Source organism: Astatotilapia calliptera, chromosome 18 (assembly GCF_964374335.1).
Source record: "Astatotilapia calliptera chromosome 18, fAstCal68.1, whole genome shotgun sequence".
Lineage (NCBI taxonomy): Eukaryota > Metazoa > Chordata > Actinopteri > Cichliformes > Cichlidae > Astatotilapia > Astatotilapia calliptera.
In genome coordinates, this window is record NC_137439.1 from 16,063,795 (window position 1) to 16,085,205 (window position 21,411).

A 21,411-nucleotide genomic window follows, 5' to 3' on the forward strand; every position below is an offset into this window, starting at 1 on the left:
GTTGATAGGTTGTTAAAGTAGTTCAATTTTTTTCCCTTCATGGTACGTGCAAAATCATGCATACAGGAAATCACTCGTACACTGTTTTGTTGCTTTACAATTTCATTTTGACTACACTTACCTGGTTGGTCATCCTACTTCCTCTATCGCTCATGAGTGGAAGGCCATTAATTCTAGGTTCTGTTGTATATCAATGCATAAACATCCATTAGGGGTATTTAATGTTGCTAAGCTACCTTATTTATTAATAGTTTGCCAGTTGATTAAAATGCCATCTATATGGTTCCTCCTGGTATGTCTATATCAGCTTGCCCTCAGTTTCTCTCTATGAGGATAGGTGACACCACAGCAAACATGCAAATGCCGAAATTCAGACACCGATGCTCACAGCCAGTACTTTATCAAACTGACATTATTTTGTTTGTTAATCGGTTAGCTTTCACATTCTTGTTTCATGATTTTATCCTATATTGTATTTGTATTTGCCCTACCTGGCTCTGTTATTGCTCTGGTGTTTCCTTAGGATGGCTGGCTTTTCTTTGTTGCTTCCTTTATTTGTTCTCCTATTGGGCTAGCTAGCACAACATGCACCAGCTCTCTCCACTCCCTCTGCCTTTCCGTCATAGTCTTTTACAGTTGTGCTGATGATTGAAAATGAGACTCTCTATGTGACTCTGCACTTGGGATAGATTATTATTATTTTTTCTCTTTCCTCTCCTTCACTTTTTTGTTGAGAACTTGCTTGGCCACATAACTAAAATAACTCTCTGACGTGTACAGTCCTGTTGAGGAATGTTACTGTGGCTGTCCAGAGTTTTCTGCGGCAGGAAGTTATGCAAACGTGCATTGCTGAGCGCAAAGCCTTGTGATTAAGGTCCTGAAGGACTCAGTTCTTCAGCATTTTTTTTCCCAGTGTAAGCTGGCTGGATACTATATGGCTCAAAGGGCGTCTTTCTTTTCCCCCTCCCAGCCTCTTCTGTAAATACTCTCTCCTGAATGTTGACTTCTGAAGGTTTCTAAACTGAGCAGAAGAGCTTCCAAAGTATTAATTTTCCAGTGTTCTGTCCTGGTAAATTTTGAAGTTGTTTTTCTTCTTCCTAACAACAATTCTACACCTTTTACTTTTTCCTTTTCCCCTCCCACCTGCGTTTTCCTTGTACCGCCCATCCTGCAGGGCACTTGCTTGTTTTATGTCTGTCCTCCACTGTTGAGCAGAAACAGCAGAGTGACTTAAGAGGATTCCCAAGCTGCTGATTCACCATGTGTCATCATTGCTTTGCTCAGAGAAACACAAAGACACTGCTGGAATGACAAGATTTCATGCTATGATGGAAAGTTCAGAGATGATTTGGCCAATAAATACATTTTATTGCATATTTTAATTGTAGCTCTTACCAGCTTTATAGTGGAACATGTACCTCTGACCTTTTTAAAGGAAAGCATATGTAGGTTAGCTCACCCCTTGAAAACATCTGGCTCACACCTGCGCGAGGGACTTCATAACAGTTGACGTACATTCGAGGGTTTGTGTGCCCGTGTTTTTTCAGCCATTCTGGATTAGATTAAACCCTGCCAGTGGCACTTGTGCTGTAGCCTAGCCGAAGGCAAGACTGTTTCTCTCCATGTTTATAGTTCTTGAAATCACAAAAATTGTACTGTAAACAAAATGGCAACAAATACTTTATGTCTGTTTATTTTATTTGCTTTCAATCATTGATCCAAGTCGTACCCTAGCAGAGAATATGGTAATCAAGTTATGACTCCGTGGAGGGCCAGGAACATCGCTGTAATGCCTATGATAGGGAAGTGTGCAGTCGTCATTACTTACCATATATTTCTTAGGTTCTTTTGACATGCTGCTTATACAAACTTGTGATGTCAGTTTGGAATAATATACTTTTTGCTTGAAAAGACAAAAGCTAAAAAAAAGTCATTGCATTCATTTATAGATGGCAAAAATTGTATTGACCAAAGATAATGTTTTTGAATGCACTATGTTGGTGCTAAACATTATGGATGCAAAATTCTCGTCTGATTCCAATTCTGATGTTTAAAGTTGCAATTTGGTAGAGAGCTCCCTGTGTCTTCACATTTGAGGCTGGAACAGAAAAGCTCTCGGCCATTGGTTGATGTCATAACATGTGCAGTTACTGGCCGATAACCTGGTGCATCCCCGTCATAAGTGTCATGCAATATGCAAGCCATGCTTTTTAAAACTTTTTTTTTTTTTAAATTTGTTTTGTTTTTCAACAAAATGCTGAAGTGCTCCCCAACAGTAACATGATCCAGACTGGAAGCCAACTGCCAGTGTTATGCAGACATTTTTGCACAGAGCGGTTTCACAGTTCGCTTTTCTCATGCCGTGTGAGATGACCGATCTGTGACGTTGTAGCAGTCTTTTAATTTTGCTTTCATGCATGGTCACCCTTCTGCTTTTCTTCCAGGATGGCTTGGATGCACTGGTATATGACCTTGACTTCCCTGCCCTGAGGAAAAACAAGAGTATTGACAACTTTTTGAATAGATGTAAGTACACTGCATCAAGCTTTCCCCCTTATGAGAGCTCCCTGTGTCTTTCTCATTAACTATTTGTGTTCACAGTTATGTATGGGTATAAGCCTAGACTCAGGGAGGGGGGAGGAGCAGTTTTTTGGGTCACGGCGTGTATGTGGGCTTGGACACAATAGGTGTCTGCTGTTTAGTGTCCCCAACAAAGGGGCTTTCATAAATGGTTGGTGACCCGCCTGATGTCTGTCAAGGCTGGCTTCTCTTTTTCACTGTGTCCCCAGAATGGGGAAGCTGCTATAAATGTGATGAAAAAAAATCTATAAGTCAAAGGTTTCTCGCTTTCCTTAATGTATCTGGTCAAACTGCTCAATTTCCAGCACTTAATATATGGGACAATGGTGAGTTATAGCGTGTACCCCAGAATTTGCGCTCAAATCTGTACTCATACTGTATTGATCATGTGGTGGTTTTTATGGGATCTCAAGTGTCCATCTTAATGCATCAGAAATGCATGAGATACTGCTAAGATTGTGCAGGATATTAATGTCATGGTGCATGTTGTAACTTTTTGTGCATTCTTAACAGGTTTTTTTTTTTTAAGTTTTGAGGACAACTAGAATATAACAGGTCATATTTGAATATCAAGTGACCTACTGTAAACCCCTAGGCAAAAACTGCCATTAGGCATCTTCTCAATTACTCTTGGTTCTGTATTTTCGTGAAAGGCATTGATGGATATGGAATAATGGCGCTATATACCAAGACAGTGATCTTCAGTAGCATGACTTGCCTGAAGCACTTCTAGCTCTAAATCCCCAGCCATGCATTGTGGTTTGCACCACAATCAAATAAGCTGTTTGCTCTACTGTATGTATGCCAAGACCTACTGACATTAATCCATCACCCGGCCTCGTGAGCAGATATACTCACATGGTATATTATCTATAACAGTAACTGGAGTTCCTATTTGTTGCATTTCTAAACATGTTTTTTTTATGTCTTCAGGGTTGCCTGGGATTTTTCAAGTAGGGATCATGATCCCAGGAACTCATGCGTGGTGGAAATGACTCACAAATGTTCTTATTCTAATAGCTTAGTACTTTCTTTTTATTTTTAGATCACTTGAACTTGGATGCCCCCCCGCACCCCGCTTTTCCATGCATTCCCGTGCTAGTTGTGAGTCATGTGAATTGAAAATTATCCCACTAGTACTGCTTTGACCAAATTTGGCTGAACAGTGGATACTGACTCCCCAAGGGGAGCTAGAATTATTACATCAGGGAAAGGCCAACTCTCAGTAAGCAACAAACTTTCCCTAAACGGCGTCACTCAGCTGTGCAGTTGCAGTACGCTGTCAACTTGTTCTGCTTTGCTTGCCAACAATGTGGATGTCCTATGAAAGTAACCCCTGAGATTGCATAAACAGGGAGGCTGTGATCCCTCAGTGATGGAGATACACCTTCTCTCAAAGGTCAACACCATAACAAGAGCTTTGTGCATTTCTCCTGGTAACTTTGCATGTTTGTTTTTTTTCTTCCCCCCCCAGACAAAGAGACGATTAGTAACATTCGTGATCTGCGAATGAAAGCGGAGGACTATGAGGTGGTTAAAGTTATTGGGAGGGGTGCATTTGGAGAGGTGCAGTTGGTAAGAGTGCCATTCTGTCTTTTTATTTCTTTATTTCTTTGAATAGCACAGTAGCTATAAATGTAGCACATTGATGAATAAGTCTGACTTGATTGCTGCCTCATTATCGTTTTTCAGGTAAGACATAAAGCGACAAGCAAAGTATATGCCATGAAGCTGCTGAGTAAGTTTGAGATGATCAAGAGGTCAGACTCTGCTTTCTTCTGGGAGGAGAGGGACATCATGGCCTTTGCCAATAGTTCATGGGTCGTTCAGGTATGATGGGACAGAGGAGTGTCTAAACATGCAGTTATTAGTCAGACATTGTTCAGACCACATAAATCCAGCCTCATTCATGTGTCTGACATAAATTGTTGGGATACTTTTGAATCCTTTTCCTAATTGTTTGAATTCTGTCCTTCTACAGCTCTTTTTTGCATTCCAAGATGACCGCTACCTCTACATGGTGATGGAGTACATGCCTGGTGGTGATTTGGTAAACTTGATGAGCAACTATGACGTCCCAGAGAAGTGGGCTCGCTTTTACACAGCCGAGGTAGTCCTGGCCCTGGATGGAATCCACTCTATGGGCTTCATTCACAGGTGACAGTACAACATTTGTATTTTTCTCTGTTTGTGGTGTTCATATATGTTGAAAAAGAAGCTATTTTCGTTATTTAAAAAGACTTATTAACGTTACATCGTCATTTCTAGTTCTGTTTTTTTTTTTCCCCACAAGGCATTTTTTCCCGTTGTAATTGTGTGAGATTTGTAGCGGGATCAAAGAGGTTTGGTGGCAACCTGTGATCTAAGGAAGCATTGTAATAAGCAGGAAGTAACGTTGCTAGGTGCTATCGGTTTTAAGAGACTTCACAACTGCTTCTCAGAACTTTGGAAAAAAAAAAACCAAAACATTTTTCCACACTGTCAGCTTCATTTTTCTTTCTAATATGTAAAAGATTGCTAAAGATAAGTTGGGTAGACATGCACTGTTTTTTTTTTTTTTTGCTTGTTTTTTTTTTCTCATGGCATCCAGTGCAACAAACATGTTTGCCAATGTGTGAAATGGCGTGGGCCAGAGGGAGCTTTATATAGTCAATAGCAGAGCAACAAGTATGGCATGCATCTGAACATCAAATTGTTTCTCCACACAACAGCCCTGAAGCACTTTGAGTTCATAACATTACTGGGTACAGTGGTGGAATTTTTTTCCATCAGTTTTCTTCTAATTGGAGTAAAGCATTTTTTAGATGGATATATCCTTTATTAATCCTTTTGCAGGAAATCACATTTCCACGGCAGCTTTAACCCAAACATTACACAACACATCCCAAACAGCAAAACAATGTTAATTTCTAATAAAGTTAACGTTATTGTGCATTAAATGGTCTTATAACAGCTTGTATAAAGGATTTCCTGACGCGCTCAGATTTGCACGATGTGCAGAGAAACATGAACACTATTCTCATTAACAGCTGCCCACATACCTCATGCCATCTGATCTGTCGCTGCTACAGCGTTCAGACAGATCTGACTGTGTTGTTTTTTGTTTTGTTTCTCTAACCTTAACGCTAATGCCCATGCATCGGCTCAGCATGAGAACGCTGCTGAAACCTTTGAATGTTTTGGATGAGTTTAGTTTCCTTGTGATGCGTGTGTTTGATTTGGATGTTTTTATTGGCGTCGTGCTTGAACTGATGTCTAACGATGTTTTTGTTTCCTCAGAGATGTCAAGCCTGATAACATGTTGCTTGACAAAGCAGGCCACTTAAAGCTCGCAGACTTTGGGACCTGCATGAAAATGAACAAGGTATCAGATTCACTTTCTTTCAACACAGCCATATTGTCAGATGATGTTGATAAGATTATTTTAAAAATTTCTGTGTCTCAAGTTAATGCTGCTCAGTTATAGTGAGAATCCCAGTCATGATTATTCTGGTCTGTATTTTAATCTTGATTATTGAGCAATATTAGACATTATCTTAACAACGAGTATGGAGTTACTGAACTTTAAGAATGTGTCCTTGTATAAGGAAAAATGAGGTGGAGGTGTCGAGGTGGTTTTTTTGGGGACCAGTTCTGAATTTATTGACAGATCTTTAGCTCAGCTCAGCACCTGTTGATTAATTGTTTACTTAGAGAGAGGGGAAAATTCTAACTCGGAAAGCTGGGAGGCGGTTTTGTTGCCAGAAAGATGTGAATAATGCTTTAGATTATTTGCAGCTCATACTCGACACCTCAACATTTTTATAAAAATCTCATAAATCTACTTTAAGAGTTTTACTTCAAGATAGATCTCGAGGAGTTAAAGATTAATAGCTGAGTTTAAGTGTCTGGACATAGCTGGCATATAAATAACACTGCAAGAAGAGTATTTGTATTATTATCATAGTTTTATTTTGATCTAATTGTTGAAAGCCAAAATTGTAATTTAGGTTAAAATCTGATAAATCACTTAGTCGTTGTTTTCATCCACTTTTATAGAATTAAATAAACAACAACATTAATAATAGTAATTACTGGGATGGCAGGTTGGCTGTAGCTCAGTAGAGCTGGTCATTTATTGATTGGAAGGTTGGTGGTTTGATTCCTGGCTCTCCAGTCTGCATGCCAAATATCTTTAGGCAAGATGCTAACCCCATATTGCTCTCTGACGCATCTATCGGAGTATGAGTCTGTGTGAATATTAGCTAGAAAGTACTTAAGCATAGAAAAAAGTGCTTAAGTGCTTATATGAATGGGTGAATGAGGCATCTTGTGTAAAGTGCTTTGAGTGCTCTGGCAAAGTGAAAAGGTGCTATATAAGAATGAGTCTATTTACCATATCCCTGTAATAATGATAATTTTTTTGAAGTAAAGTGTTGGAGTTGTTAATGTTTATGATGCTCGTGCCCTTCAGGACGGTATGGTACGATGTGACACAGCAGTGGGAACTCCAGACTACATTTCACCTGAGGTACTGAAATCCCAAGGAGGAGATGGCTATTATGGCAGAGAGTGCGACTGGTGGTCAGTGGGAGTGTTTCTGTACGAAATGTTAGTTGGTGAGTATTTGCATTGAAAGATGACTTATTTTACATATTTAGAGCCAGACATATTACTTACCTGTTGCTCTCGTTTGTCCCGTGTATAGGCGACACTCCTTTCTATGCAGACTCACTAGTGGGGACCTATAGCAAAATTATGAACCACAAGAATGCGCTGACCTTCCCTGATGACAGCGACATATCCAATGACGCCAAGAATCTGATCTGTGCTTTCCTGACCGACAGGTTAGATGGCCACAGACCGAGCAGCGAATCACGAAGCTTTTTGTCAGAAATCCTTTTCTTTGCATAAATTGTTTTCAGATGTAGAGAACCCTCTGTGAAAAACAAAAAATCTTAATAGCAGAGATAATGGCTCTCTTTGCATTCAGATACTTGCTGTCTTCTGCTGACATTACCATACAGAATTGCTGAAATTACTAAATTTCTCCTCCTGACCCCCACAGGGATGTTCGACTCGGCCGTAATGGTGTAGATGAAATCAAGAGGCATCCCTTCTTCAAGAATGACCAGTGGACGTGGGAGAACATCAGAGAGAGTACGAATGTTTTCACTCTTAATGTTAAGGATTATTTTCACAACTCCCTTTTAATTTGGCTGCGGCTCACTGTTATTGCAATCATGGATCCTGCGATCATGTTTTCCATTTGACCTACTGCAGACAGTTGCAGGAAATTCTTGTAGACGAGCCATTCATTCAGTATCCTTTCTAAGACTAAACGTGATTCCTGCTCAGAGTAATAACTTGCAGCGCAGCATTTTTGAGGCCAACAATGGGGAAAGCAGTTTAAAGCAAATGTTAATGCGCTGGGATTGACACTGGAGCAAAGAGAGATTAGAAATGTAGTGCTAAATCCACTAGCTATAGTCGGTTCTTTACTGGCTTTATATTTAATACTTTACTAGGCTGAAGTCAGCACTTTGTTGCCACCGCCACCCCCATCCCGTTCGTGTATCAGGGGCTGACCAGCTCTACTAGCTGGCTGCTTTCCCTTGTTTTTAAGAGGGTCTCCAAAGAAAGAAAAAAGTCATTCCGGAGGGGGAAAAAGATAATTATATCATAATTACAGCAGATTTAAATATTTATAATATACCACAGTGATAAGAAGAAGCCAAGAAATTTTTTTTGGTTTGGGCTAACTGACTATATAAATGACTTCGTTTGCATGTATTATTTAAAAAAAAATGAACATTTTAGTTTTTAAGCTTTTGCACTTAAAAAATAGACTTACTTTGCTTCAGTATGTACTAGCCATAGGATATCAGAAATATGGTTGTCAGTAGAAATTAATACTGAAATATCATGATTCCTAACAGTTAAAACATTAAATGCAAGCTCTTTAAATACTGATCATAGTGTTAACATTGACTTAATCAGCTTTTTTAATCAGTTGTACAGGATAAGTCTTTGTGAACATTATGTGTTTATAGCCTGAAACTATCATTTCAGGTTATAAATGTTTTGGCTTATACAGGGTGGGCCATTTATATGGATACACCGTAATAAAATGGGAATGGTTGGTGATGCCCAAGATGGCATGAGGGTTAAAGTCCTGTTTGTGGCACATTAGTATATGTGAGGGGGCAAACTCCTCAAGATGGGTGGTGACCATGGTGGCCATTTAGAAGTCGGCCATCTTGGATACAACTTTTGTTTTTTCAATAGGAAGAGGGCCATGTGACACATCAAACTTATTGGTAATGTCACAAGAAAAACAATGGTGTGCTTGGTTTCAACGTAACTTTACTCTTTCATGAGTTATTTACAAGTTTCTGACCACTTATAAAATGTGTTCAATGTGCTGCCCATTGTGTTGGATTGTCAATGCAACCCTCTTCTCCCACTCTTCACACACTGATAGCAACACCGCAGGAAAAATGCCAGCACAGGCATCCAGTATGTGTAGTTTCAGGTGCTGCACATCTCGTATCTTCACACCATAGACAATTGCCTTCAGATGACCCCAAAGATAAAAGTCTAAGGGGGTCAAATCAGGAGACCTTGGGGGCCATTCAACTGGCCCACGACGACCAATCCACTTTCCAGGAAACTGTTTATCTAGGAATGCTCGGACCTGGCACCCATAATGCGGTGGTGCACCATCTTGCTGGAAAAACTCAGGGAACGTGCCAGCTTCAGTGCATAAAGAGGGAAACACATCATCATGTAGCAATTTCAAATATCCAGTGGCCTTGAGGTTTCCATTGATGAAGAATGGACCCACTATCGTTGTACCCCATATACCACACCAAACCATCACTTTTGTTGTTCCAGCAGTCTTGGAGGGATCCATCCAATGTGGGTTAGTGTCAGACCAGTAGCGGTGGTTTTATTTAACTTCACCATTCACATAAATGTTTCATCACTGAACAAAATCTTCTGCGTGAACTGAGGGTCCTGTTCCAATTTTTGTTTCGCCCATTCTGCAAATTATGTGCGCCGATCTGGGTCATCCTCGTTGAGATGCTGCAGTAGCTGGAGTTTGTAAGGGTGCCATTTGTGAGTAGCTAATATCCGCCGAAGGGATGTTCGACTAATGCCACTCTCCAGTGACATACGACGAGTGCTACACTGTGGGCTCTTGCTGAATGAAGCTAGAACAGCCACTAGTGACAGTTTTCTTGCGTCCACGTTTTGGCAAATCCAACACTGAACCAGTTTCACGAAACCTAGCAAGCAGTTTGCTAACTGTAGCATGGGAGATGGGTGGTCTCGTAGGGTGTCTTGCATTGAAATCTCATGCAATAACCCGATTACTGCGTTCACCAGATATCAACACAATTTCGATCCGCTCCTAGCGTGTTAACCTCTTCGACATGTCAATGGCTGTGAACAAAGAAAAACTTGTAAATAACTCATGAAAGAGTAAAGTTACGTTGAAACCAAGCACACCATTGTTTTTCTTGTGACATTACCAATAAGTTTGATGTGTCACATGGCCCTCTTCCTATTGAAAAAACAAAAGTTGTATCCAAGATGGCCGACTTCTAAATGGCCACCATGGCCACCACCCATCTTGAGGAGTTTGCCCCCTCACATATACTAATATGCCACAAACAGGACTTTAATATCAGCAACCATTCCCATTTTATTACGGTGTATCCATATAAATGGCCCACCCTGTACATCTTATAACATAGCTTAAATTCAATGTGTAGTTCATCTGTTATGATGATCTTCATCATTTCCTCCATATAAAATTTCCCACAAGTCACACCACACCTGTTGCTGCATTTGCAAACTATTTTATGTTATTACTAAGTAATCACAGTGTTGGCTTTGACTTGTTCTGAAATATCAGTTTTCATGACATCCCTGGTGTTTATTAATTAATATTAAACAAAACTTGAATGGTATCAGGACATTGACTGACTTTGTGTTATGTTATTCCCTGTAGTGAAAGACCTGCCAACACTTTTAGGAGTGTTTTCCAAAACATGTGCTCTGAATTTTTGTCATGCCCTCTAACACATGGAGGCTTTTATGTATAATAAAATTTGGTGTGTTCCCCCCCCCTTTGCCCCCCCCCCACACTCTTTGTTGTCTCCTTTGCTGTGTGCAGCGGCTGCCCCTGTAGTCCCCGAACTTAGCAGTGACACTGACACCAGTAACTTTGATGACATTGAGGAGGATCGGGGAGAGGAGGAGACCTTTCCCATACCAAAGGCCTTTGTGGGCAACCAGCTCCCGTTTGTAGGCTTCACCTATTACAGTAATCAACAGTAAGTCTGCCAGACTTGTTCTTTGTACCACTAAATTATATGTGTGTTCTGCTTTTTTCCCTTCATCTTTCTTGAATTTTTATATTTATACCTGTATATATTATGTCAATACAGGTTTTTAATTGTGCATCAAGGATGCTTTAGCCATGGAGCCAAACAAACAACAACAAATTTCAGAGTAAATGTCACAGACTTATGAAAAGTTCATTGTCTGTTAACGCTTTTTTTCCCAGCCTTTTGCGAAGGTCCGCTGACACGAAGAGCAGTGACAAGCGTAGCAGTTCCACAAAAGAAGATAAGAGTCATGTGAGTACAAGTCTTCAAGACAAGGTCTTTGACACGTTGGATGTCTGCGACTTTATCTGATCAGTTGAAATGGAATGTTTCTGTTCAGTTGGAGAACCTGCAAAAACGAATCTACCAGCTAGAGGAGCAGCTGCACAGTGAAATGCAGTTGAAAGATGAGTTGGAGCAGAAATGCAGGTATGGAATAATCCTTTGTCTTACGTTCATAGCCACTTTCCAAAATACAGATTAAGACAAAGCCTCGGCTTGAAGGAAAAGAATGAAGATGTAAATTTCTTAATCCATGATGGGAAAATGAGTCTGCCTGTTAGTCTGACTAAAGACATCTTGCAAAAACGTTGAGCCTGATGAGAACAGAATAGATGAGTTGCAAACTCTAAAAAAAGTTTTGTTTCGTGGGAGGATTAATGCTTGAATGACACTTAATAACGACATGGTCCCAAAGTGTCTTCTGTCCCTTGGTGCCTCTGTGATTTTATGAGGAAACTGGAGTTTTCCATGAAACAATTTTCACAAGATTTTACAAACTTCAGCCTCATTGTTTCATCTCTGTGAGAGACATTCAGAGTGTTTATTTATTTATTTTTATTTATTTTTTCTCTTGTTGCCCCTAGGACATCAAACAACAAGATTGAAAAGATTATGAAAGAGCTGGATGAAGAGGTAAATGCCTTTTTAAAATATTTCTTCCTCGCATTATAAATTCCTGTTATCAGCTTTGCAGTACACTCCTTTGATTTTGTTAATATAGTGTGGTGTCGCTAGCAAGCTATGAAGTTAAATATATTACTGTTTCAGATCAGTGGCTAGATTAGAGCTTGTTCCCCATCCACATCAAAGCTGCTCTTTTGTTCCTCGCCTTAGGCAAACCTGAGGAAGAGCGCCGATGCCAGCTTGTCTCTGCTGGAGAAGGACAAGCTTATGCAGCAGCACAGATTCACAGAGTACCAAAGAAAAGCCGACCAGGAGTCAGAGAAGAGACGGAATTTGGAAAACGAAGGTGAACTTAATGAAATGCTGCTGAGGTTATGAGTTAGACTTCTTGCAAAATACACACACTGGTCACTTTATTAGGTACACATGTTCAACTGCTTGTTAATGCAAATATCTAATCAATCACATAGCAGGAAGTCGGTGCACGAAGGCCGGTAGATATGGTTAAGATGACCTGCTAAAGTTCAAACTGGGCATCAGAATGGGAAACAGAGGGGATATAAGTGACTTTGAAGATGGCTTGTTTGTTGGTGCCAGATGAGCTGGGATGTTTCAGAGAATGGTCCGCAAAAGAATGGCAGGAAGTTCACTGTACTCCAATGGCCTCCACAGTCAGGAGGACTCAAACCAATAAATGCAACTTTGGAATCTGATGAATGAGGGATTCTTAATTTGGATGTCCAGGCGACAAAATTGCAGAAACTGTGTGATGCTTTCGTATCAATATGGAGCCAAACGTCGGAGGAATGTTTCGAGCACCATGAAGAATGAAAGAAGTTCTAAAGGCAAATTGGTGTTCAACCCAGTACTAGCAAAGTTGGGGAGAATTTTAATCGTTGAGTAAGATGAAGTATGTACTTTTTTTTTATCAGATGAAGCCTAATGTGCTGATTGGATTACCTGATAACCTCGTACCGTCTTCATCTTCCTAACTGCTGACTTTCTGCACATGGGCTTCTGACTTGAAATTACTCTTATCAGCTCTTTTTTTACATTTAATTTAATTTATTTTTGAAGAAAAACACAAAAAAAGTCACGAATGTTCTTTGTGCTAATACTTTCTTTCAGTCCTTTAGCAGTAATTTGCTGTCCAGAGTTAATAGTTTTTGTAAACATAAAGTCTAAAAATGAAGAAAGACAAACCTGCCTCAGACACTCCTAGTCTGATCACTCTGGAAAAAAAATGAATTACTGAATAATGAATTACTAAAAGGCACCTCAGCCATGTCACAATACATTTATAAACACACCCATAGCTAAACAAGCAGCTGCTATTATGTAGTGGTAAAATCTAATGTTCATATAATAAAGTTAATGATGTGTGTTGGCTCTAGGCTGCTGACATAAAATAATTTATACTGGGGAAACTAAATCTAACTCTGCTGTAATTGGAAAGAGGAGCTTAAATGAGGTTGAGTTTTTTTTCTTATTCTTTATTTCCTTTATTTCCCCTTAGTGTCAAATTTGAAGGAGCAGTTGGAAGATATGAAGAAAATCAGTCAGAACTCGCAAGCCTCAAATGACAAGATTACCCAGCTTCAGAATCAGGTATACGGCAGACACATGCATGCACACTCTGGAAACTGAAGGACAAAACATTAAATGTTTTTTCCCTCCCTTTGTGTTGGATTTTTTTCTTTAATTTTTATTTTGGATTGACAGCTGGAAGAGGCCAACGACTTGCTGCGTGCAGAGTCAGACACGGCGGGGAGACTGAGGAAGAGCCACACAGAGATGACCAAGTCAATGGCACATTTGGAGAATTTGAACCGTGAGCTGCAGGAGAGGAGCCGCGCAGTAGAAGGAGAGAAGGCGCAACTGGAGAAAGAGCTCCTGCTTCTACAGAGCACCCTGGACTCTGAACGGAGGAACTACAGTCAGGACTCAGAGGAGATCAGGGAGCTGCAAGGTGACACTGATATATCACTTCGAAAACAAGTGAAATCTGCGATAGCTCGACCAGATTACAGTTTCAGTTATTGATAACTGAAAAAGCAAGTGTTACCATACAGTTAAAATAAATATTTAAAAGTCCAAAGTAGAATTGAATTGGTATGAAATAATTACTTTAAAAGGCTTTAAAAAAAGAGGAAAAAACCCAGCTTCATGTCTTAACTGTCTGCCTTTATCTTTCACTCTTAGCGAGATTGTCGGGGTTGCAAGAGGATAACAAAAACTTGAAGCTTAGTCTGTCCAAGATGGAGGCGGAACGCAAACAGGCCCAGGAAAGAAGCAATAATTTGGAGAAGGTATGCATGTCACACTGAGTAGTATTTGTGCATCCAATTTGTAGACGTGTGCAAGTTGTTTGATTTTTTGTTGTTGTTGTGTTCTTTTGTTGTTTTCCCTCGCCACAGGAAAAGAACAATTTGGAGATAGACCTGAATTACAAACTGAAGACCTTGCAGCAGCGTCTGGAGCAAGAACAGACGGAGCACAGGGTGACGCGGGCACAGCTCACTGACAAATACGAGTCTATCGAAGAAGCCAAATCAGCTGCCATGTCTGGTATGTCAGGCCTACGTGCGCTCATGCCCTGCTTCCCCCCCCCCCTCTAATTCAAATCATTAAGATTCTTTTTTTGCTTTGACTGTTCTATTTGTCTCAAATATTATTACCTTTTCTCTCTGCCTCATGGTTATTTTCTACTATCTTATAAGAAGTCACCTCCAGGTTCTGTTTTCGGTGAGAGGAATTCATGGTGCAAAGCAATGAGCGTGTTAGGACATTGCCTTGTTGCATATTCAGGTTTTTTTTTTTTTTGCAATAGAATGATACAGCAAAAGATTCACCCAGACGGCTCAGCTTGGTGATACATACAAAAAAGAAAAAATTAAAATGAGCTTTTCTGTATCAAATGTCTCTCAGTTGAAACCTGTTGCCGTCTTTCTGTTCCCTTATTCCCGCATATATTATCTGAAGTGAACTTGAAGAGTTGTTAAATGGTAGTTATCCCCGAAAACCAAACAGCCATTACACTAACTGCTTTTTCAAATATGTTCTCCAGCTGTCCAGCAGAAGATGTCAGAGGAGACGGGAGCAAGGATGAGGGCAGAGAGCCGGGTGGTGGAGGTTGAGAAGCAGTGCTCAATGTTGGAGTTTGACCTTAAGCAGTCTGTGCAGAAAATGGAGCAGCTGATGAAGCAAAAGGAACGGCTGGAGGATGAGGTAACTGAGCGATCCTCACAATGGAGTTTTGTGTGTCATTTTATTTCTTTCAGCGCCGTGATTCCTAGAATTCTTTCCCGCCCTCTCGTTCTTCTCCAGGTGAAGAATCTGCAGATTCAGGTAGAGCAGGAGTCAAGCAAACGCATCCAGATTCAGAACGACCTGAAGACCCGCATGCAGGAGATGGACCGTCTTAGGTGTTCAGAGAAACAGCTCAAACAAGAGATCAACACATCACTGGAAAGTAAACGCTCACTGGAGTTTCAGCTGGCACAACTGTCCAAGTAAGTTTCACCTTTTAGTTAGAAAACTCAATGTTTGTTTTTCTCTTAAAATGTTATCCATGTTGTCTGCTCATTAGTTATAGAGCCTTAAACATTATCAAATATGATGGAGATAAAATTGATGATTAATAGTTATATATACATGAAATGGGGCATTTGCACCATTGTGTCAGTTAATTTAACCTGGAAACAAACTGGCAGTAGCTGTAGCCAGGAGGGCTTATTTTCTCTTACTGCTGCACTGGCCAGTAATGCTCCTTGGAAGTCGGGGTGTAAATTGCCCTATAATTGCCTCCTATTTTCATAAAAGTGCTGTTATTCCAGCTTAGAGCGTGACTCTCAAAGCTGTTCTGCTACAGTGTTTACACCACAGGATTAGCGTTTACTCTCAGTCCAGCTCCATCTACTTGATTGCTAATCCTCTGGCTAGTTTGCTCTACTGCGTCGGCTGACTAGGCTGAATTAAGATGTCAGGTCTCTTTTTTGTTTTCCTGGCTGAAGTGTTTTGGTTGCTGTGTAAAATATGATACATGTTGGATTTACTAAAGAAAAAAAATCAAACACCTAACATATTTGTTTTGGCGTGCTAACAGACAGTACAGAGGCAACGAGGGACAGATGAGGGAACTTCAGGACCAGCTTGAGGCTGAACAGTATTTTTCTGTGAGTATATGTCACAGTTTCTCTGTCGTGCTCATTTAATGTGAAAAGCTCCAGCTAATCTCGTTTTTTTCTCCCTCAGACGCTTTACAAAACTCAGGTCAAAGAACTAAAAGAGGAGATTGAGGAAAGGAACCGGCAGATACAGGAGGCTAATAAGAAGGTGCAGGATTTGTGCAACGAAAGGTAAGAGGCTCGGTTCTCCTCATGCATATTGCAGCCTTCTTATATATCTAAATAACCTTTAACCTTTTGTAAGTATTCCTCATTTCTTTCAGCTTTTGCTGTTTGATGGGGGGAAAATTCAAGTGATGAGGTTTTTTCTTTTTTAAAATCAAACTTCCTTTATCCTGCACACAGGGATTCCTTGTCTGCACAGCTGGATCTGACAGTGACCAAGGCCGAGTCAGAACAGCTTGCTCGGGCACTTCAGGAGGAGCAGTATTTCGAGCTCAGCCAAGAGAACAAGAAAGCAGTGACAAGGCATAAGCAGGAGATTGGGGAGAAAGAGGCTACTATTGCACGGGTGAGCCTTCAAACACACACTGACAGCATTTTCTTTATTCCCACACTCATATTCATTGCTCAATTTCTAATTCTGTTAACTTAAAGTAGAGAAAATAAACATCTTCATATTTTTGCACAGCTTGAGGAATCCTATAAAACTCTGACCAAAGATGTGGAGAATCTCAGCAGAGAGAAGACGGAGTTAAGTGAAAAGCTTCGTATTCAGGATGAAGGTACTGTGCTTTTCATGATGCGCACATCTCCGCGTTGTAATTAATGTCGATGTACAAGCTTATTCCCCTTGTCTCTCTCAGAATATGTCGCTCAGAAGGAAGAAATTGAAAAATCAATCAAGGCCAACTACGAGAAGATCCTCTACACAGAGCGCACACTGAAGACTCAGGTAAGAGCCTCTTACTTTTCGAGAAGTTACTCCATACTGTTCCTGTAAACAAGTGGAGAGATGCGGCCGATGTGTTCAACTGTTCGGTCTTTTCCATCCGTCAGGCGGTGAACAAACTGGCAGAGATCATGAATCGTAAAGACATGAAGCTGGACCAGAAGAAGAAGGGTAGCACAGCTGATCTGCGGAAAAAGGAGAAGGAAAACCGCAAGCTTCAGCTGGAGCTTAATCAGGAGAAGGAAAAGTTTAACCACATGGCCATCAAATACCAGAAGGAGCTGAGCGAGATGCAGGCGGTACGTGAACGTCTGGTTGCGCTGCGGCCCAGTATGATGATCTGTGGACTATTATTTGGTTTTAACCTTTGACCTTCCTACCACCAGCAATTGGCAGAGGAAAGCACGTATCGCAACGAGTTGCAGATGCAGCTGGACAGCAAGGAGAGCGACATCGAGCAGCTCCGGGAGAAACTGAACGACCTGCAGCAGCGCATGGATAACTCCAGCGTCACCAGCCTGCAGACAGACGAGACGGACAGTAATATCGCAGGTATGTTCCCAGCCCGTCACAGCTGCTGTTGCCTTTATCGATCACAGTGACAGTTAAAAATCAAATAAACTTACACTCGTGAACTTTGATCTGGTGACGAAGTTATGCGGTGTGGGATTTTACTTGGTTGAAAACTTGACTTACTTTGTTTGTGTCAGTTAGCGTAGGTACCACGAGGACTCGATTCCTGAAGTATAACCTTCTGAATATGATTTTTGTTTTGGTTTATTTGACACATTTGACTTTTGTCTCGTCTAAAATAAGTCTCCCTTTCAGGTTTTATTCTTTTAAATGTGTTGTTTTTAGTTCATGAGCCAAAAGATCTGAATCTGTATTTAGAGCATCATGTGAATGATTTTTTTCCAAGCAGTTTAAGTTTAGTACAGTAAGGTGTTAGAAGGCAGGGAAGCAGCTGTACTGACTCACTTAATTCTCTTTCTAATGCATCACCTTCTTAAATGACATCTAACATGTGTATGAATATATGTTGTGCTGGCTGTTTTCATGTTTGTTGGTAGCTGTGGTTAAATCAATCTCTTCTTTATTTCCCTCATGCCCAGTTGGTTCTCCTTGCTCTTCTTATCTTTGTAACTTCCATTCCTTTTCCTCTGTGAGTAACTCGGTGAATCAGCCCCTTTTTGCCCGGCCTGCGTTGCTGCTGTTGTATGTGTGTGTACTGTAGTTTTTTTGTTGTTGTTTTTTTTCCCCTCCACCCAATTTCTCAAGTATTGTTTTGCCAGAGGTGTGACAGCCATATCTGCTGGGAGAATTCAACAGCACTTTTGAAAGAAGCCTGTCAGAGTGTGGGGAGTGAATCAGCTCTAGAGGAGAAAAAAATAATGTAATGACTAACAGTGACGAGATATTACGAGAGAGCGCTGGGAGTGAATTTGCTTAATGTCACGAGGCCGACCTGAGCAGTGAAGCAGCCAAATTAGAACAAAGTTTACTGACACAACACCCGGTGTGAGGTCTGCCGCGTCACTCTCAGCACCTTTTAAATGTCTCCAAACACTGGAACAAACGTGTTCTTCAAACACGCAACACCCTTGTGTCTGTGTCGGCATGCTCACCACAAATCGCTGCTCGTTTGGACACGAAGACCTCCCTCACGACCTCACATGTAGTAGACAAATCCCACTTTTTTGTGGTTTTTTTTTTTTTTTTTCCCCTACTGAACCTGTTTAGATTGTGTTGTTTCAGCTGCATGCACTTGCATTTATGATTTAATTTTTGAATAAAGATAACACACATTTGTTTCTGTGAAAGGAGCGAGTGATCAAGCTAATTGAATTCCAGCTGCACAAATACTACATCAGGATTTTTAACATACTTTTGCAGTCTTACATGCTCTCTTAGCATGCTATAAGAAGGCCTTACTCATACTAATATTCTCTTCTTGCATGGGTGTGTGAAGTTGCAGCCTGGGATAGCTACAGTCTTCTCTTGTCACCTACTCCAGTGCACTTAACCTTAACGCTGGCAAACTCCCGAGGAGTTCACCAGCGTTTTATTTATTTATTCATTTATTTATTGACTTGTTCTTTATTTTTCTCCCCAGTTGAGTTTGGACCTGATTTGCTGCATGGCCTTCATCTAGTGTCTCTAAATACTTGCACAGAATTTTTCTTTTCATGTTTTTCTTCTTTGCTGCTTTTCAGAGTCCAGATTGGAGGGTTGGCTGTCTATTCCTAATCGTGCTAACATCAAAAGATACGGATGGAAGAAGCAGGTGTGTGTCGCACGGTTCCTTTGCTCGCTCACATTTTTCATTATGCAGAAAGAGGTTTCACCAACCCTCTCATTTGTCTCTGCAACATTTGCAGTATGTGGTGGTGAGTAGTAAGAAGATTCTGTTCTACAATGACGAGCAGGATAAGGAGCAGTCCAACCCCTCGATGGTACTGGATATCGAGTAAGTGTTTTTCTTTGTGGCATCTTCTTCTTGCTAGCTCGGTCTTCTTGAAAAATGTAGAGAAGAAAAAGTAACAAAGGTTAATGGATTTCTCCTCTTTTTATACCTTCTTGTGTAGCAAACTGTTTCATGTGAGGCCAGTCACGCAAGGAGATGTGTACCGAGCTGAGACTGATGAGATTCCAAGGATTTTCCAGGTAGGCTTTTTTTTGTTGTTGTTTTTTAATGTGCAGTTTTATTTTTATGTTCACATTTCCATGCAGTCATGAATAGAGTTTGCTCAGCCACAGAAACAAGGCCCTGTCTATCTCTCTCTAACTATTCAGATTTTGTATGCTAATGAGGGAGAGTGCAGGAAGGAGGCGGATCTAGAGACAGTCCCTCAGGGCGACAAGACCAACTGTCTCCCACACAAAGGCCACGAGTTCATCCCCACGTTATATCACTTCCCTTCAAACTGCGAGGCCTGTGCCAAGCCTCTGTGGCACGTCTTCAAGCCGCCTCCGGCCCTGGAGTGTCGCCGCTGCCACGTGAAGTGCCACAAGGACCACCTTGACAAAAAGGAGGATGTTATTGCTCCTTGCAAAGGTAAAACACAAATTCTTATCTCTGCAGGCTAAGCTGGTATCACGAGCATTTTAAGACAATAAACAGTCCGTATCTATAAATCCTTGAAGGTGTTTTCTAGTTTACGTACAGGCTCTAAGTTGGAATTCACTGACGAAGCATTTTAGGATACTCAAAGTAAACAGGACAAATTGGTTATTGTTGCAGCTAAACTCAGAGGTTTCTAAGGGAGTTCTTGTTGTTGTTTCATTTCAGTATCAGTCATATAAACATTGTTTATATCCTTGAGGCCTTTTTGTTGAAAAAAAGTATTTTAAAGCGTTGTTTACATCCTTGTTTCGTCCTCCCTTGGCAAATTCCAGCTTATGTTGACACGTCACTGCCACTTGTTCATCAGTGAAATAGTGTGAAACCACTGGCACGATCAGGTTTTGTACCACACATCTGCTAATGTGTAAACAAAGTCATTTGGAGGACTTGGATAGTTCGAGGTCATGTTTTTAAGGCTTGATTGTGTCATCCTGTCCAGTAAACTACGACGTGACCTCTGCCCGGGACATGCTGCTGCTGGCTCTGACCCAAGACGAGCAGAAGAAATGGATCGGCCACCTCGGAAAGAAGATTCCCAAGACCCCGCCGTCGACATTCACAAGAGCCTCGCCGCGGTCCATGTCCACTCGCTCTGGACCCAACCAATCCTTCCGCAAGAACCCTAAAAGCAATACAGGAAAGCTGAGGTAACTTGATAACTTTGAAATAAAACCCATCTCGTCAGACCTTATTTGTATTTATTTATTAACTCAGATTGCGTTTACATATTTTCACTAATGGTGAAATAACTTTAGATAACTAGGATAAAACGTGAGTATTTTTTCTCTTCAGGCAGTCAGTCAGGGTGTGCTGCAGTCAGTAGCCTTTTTTTTCTCTCTCTCTCCTCAAACCCATCTTGTGGGCTGAGATGTGGTCAAGTCAGTCATGTGACCTGCTGTTTGTCTCCTGTGTTGTAGCAGAGCGCAGTCCACCCTCCAAGCAGCAGACACAACATCGAGCACTTGTTGACAGGAACTTCTTCAGAAAGTTTTTTGTGTGTGTGTGTGTGTGTGTGTGTGTGTGTGTGTGTGTGTGTGTGTGTGTGTGTGTGTGTGTGTGTGTGTGTGTGTGTGTGTGTGTGTGTGTGTGTGCGTTTTTAAAAAACAGACTTTTTTCTATGACTTTAAACTTGTCTATTTATTAATTGTGTTATTGGGTGTTTCAAATTCAAGAGACACTTCCTGGTTGCTTGGTTGACTCTTGGGCTCTGTGCAGTTGGCACTTGGGATTTTCTAATTGGCACTAATGTGTTGTTGGGGTCAGTTACTAACTTCATATTCTTACATGGCAACTCTCATTAGACCAATATTCAGGATTTTTACATTACTGGTCAAACATCATGAA

General features: G+C 40.8%; 1 protein-coding gene across 2 annotated transcripts in view; it reads left to right on the forward strand.

Moving 5' to 3' along the window:
• rock1 (Rho-associated, coiled-coil containing protein kinase 1) overlaps positions 1-21,411 on the forward strand; it is a 31,349-nt gene that overhangs the window by 9,678 nt on the left and 260 nt on the right. The window contains exons 2-33 of one of the 2 annotated variants that reach the window (XM_026150798.2): positions 2,445-2,526; positions 4,055-4,155; positions 4,273-4,410; positions 4,562-4,737; positions 5,860-5,944; positions 7,034-7,178; positions 7,268-7,406; positions 7,628-7,719; positions 10,745-10,904; positions 11,138-11,210; positions 11,299-11,387; positions 11,825-11,873; positions 12,075-12,210; positions 13,381-13,472; positions 13,587-13,833; positions 14,067-14,173; positions 14,282-14,432; positions 14,932-15,092; positions 15,192-15,376; positions 15,970-16,039; positions 16,119-16,222; positions 16,397-16,562; positions 16,683-16,776; positions 16,858-16,946; positions 17,051-17,242; positions 17,330-17,495; positions 19,157-19,227; positions 19,322-19,410; positions 19,529-19,607; positions 19,737-19,998; positions 20,507-20,714; positions 20,985-21,150. In XM_026150798.2, the coding sequence (XP_026006583.2) occupies positions 2,445-2,526; positions 4,055-4,155; positions 4,273-4,410; positions 4,562-4,737; positions 5,860-5,944; positions 7,034-7,178; positions 7,268-7,406; positions 7,628-7,719; positions 10,745-10,904; positions 11,138-11,210; positions 11,299-11,387; positions 11,825-11,873; positions 12,075-12,210; positions 13,381-13,472; positions 13,587-13,833; positions 14,067-14,173; positions 14,282-14,432; positions 14,932-15,092; positions 15,192-15,376; positions 15,970-16,039; positions 16,119-16,222; positions 16,397-16,562; positions 16,683-16,776; positions 16,858-16,946; positions 17,051-17,242; positions 17,330-17,495; positions 19,157-19,227; positions 19,322-19,410; positions 19,529-19,607; positions 19,737-19,998; positions 20,507-20,714; positions 20,985-21,036 (4,050 nt within the window). In that variant the 3' untranslated portion in view covers positions 21,037-21,150. Of the gene's footprint in view, positions 1-2,444; positions 2,527-4,054; positions 4,156-4,272; positions 4,411-4,561; positions 4,738-5,859; positions 5,945-7,033; positions 7,179-7,267; positions 7,407-7,627; positions 7,720-10,744; positions 10,905-11,137; positions 11,211-11,298; positions 11,388-11,824; positions 11,874-12,074; positions 12,211-13,380; positions 13,473-13,586; positions 13,834-14,066; positions 14,174-14,281; positions 14,433-14,931; positions 15,093-15,191; positions 15,377-15,969; positions 16,040-16,118; positions 16,223-16,396; positions 16,563-16,682; positions 16,777-16,857; positions 16,947-17,050; positions 17,243-17,329; positions 17,496-19,156; positions 19,228-19,321; positions 19,411-19,528; positions 19,608-19,736; positions 19,999-20,506; positions 20,715-20,984; positions 21,151-21,411 lie in introns of those variants that run through there. The other variant, XM_026150799.2, reaches the window with a different exon arrangement.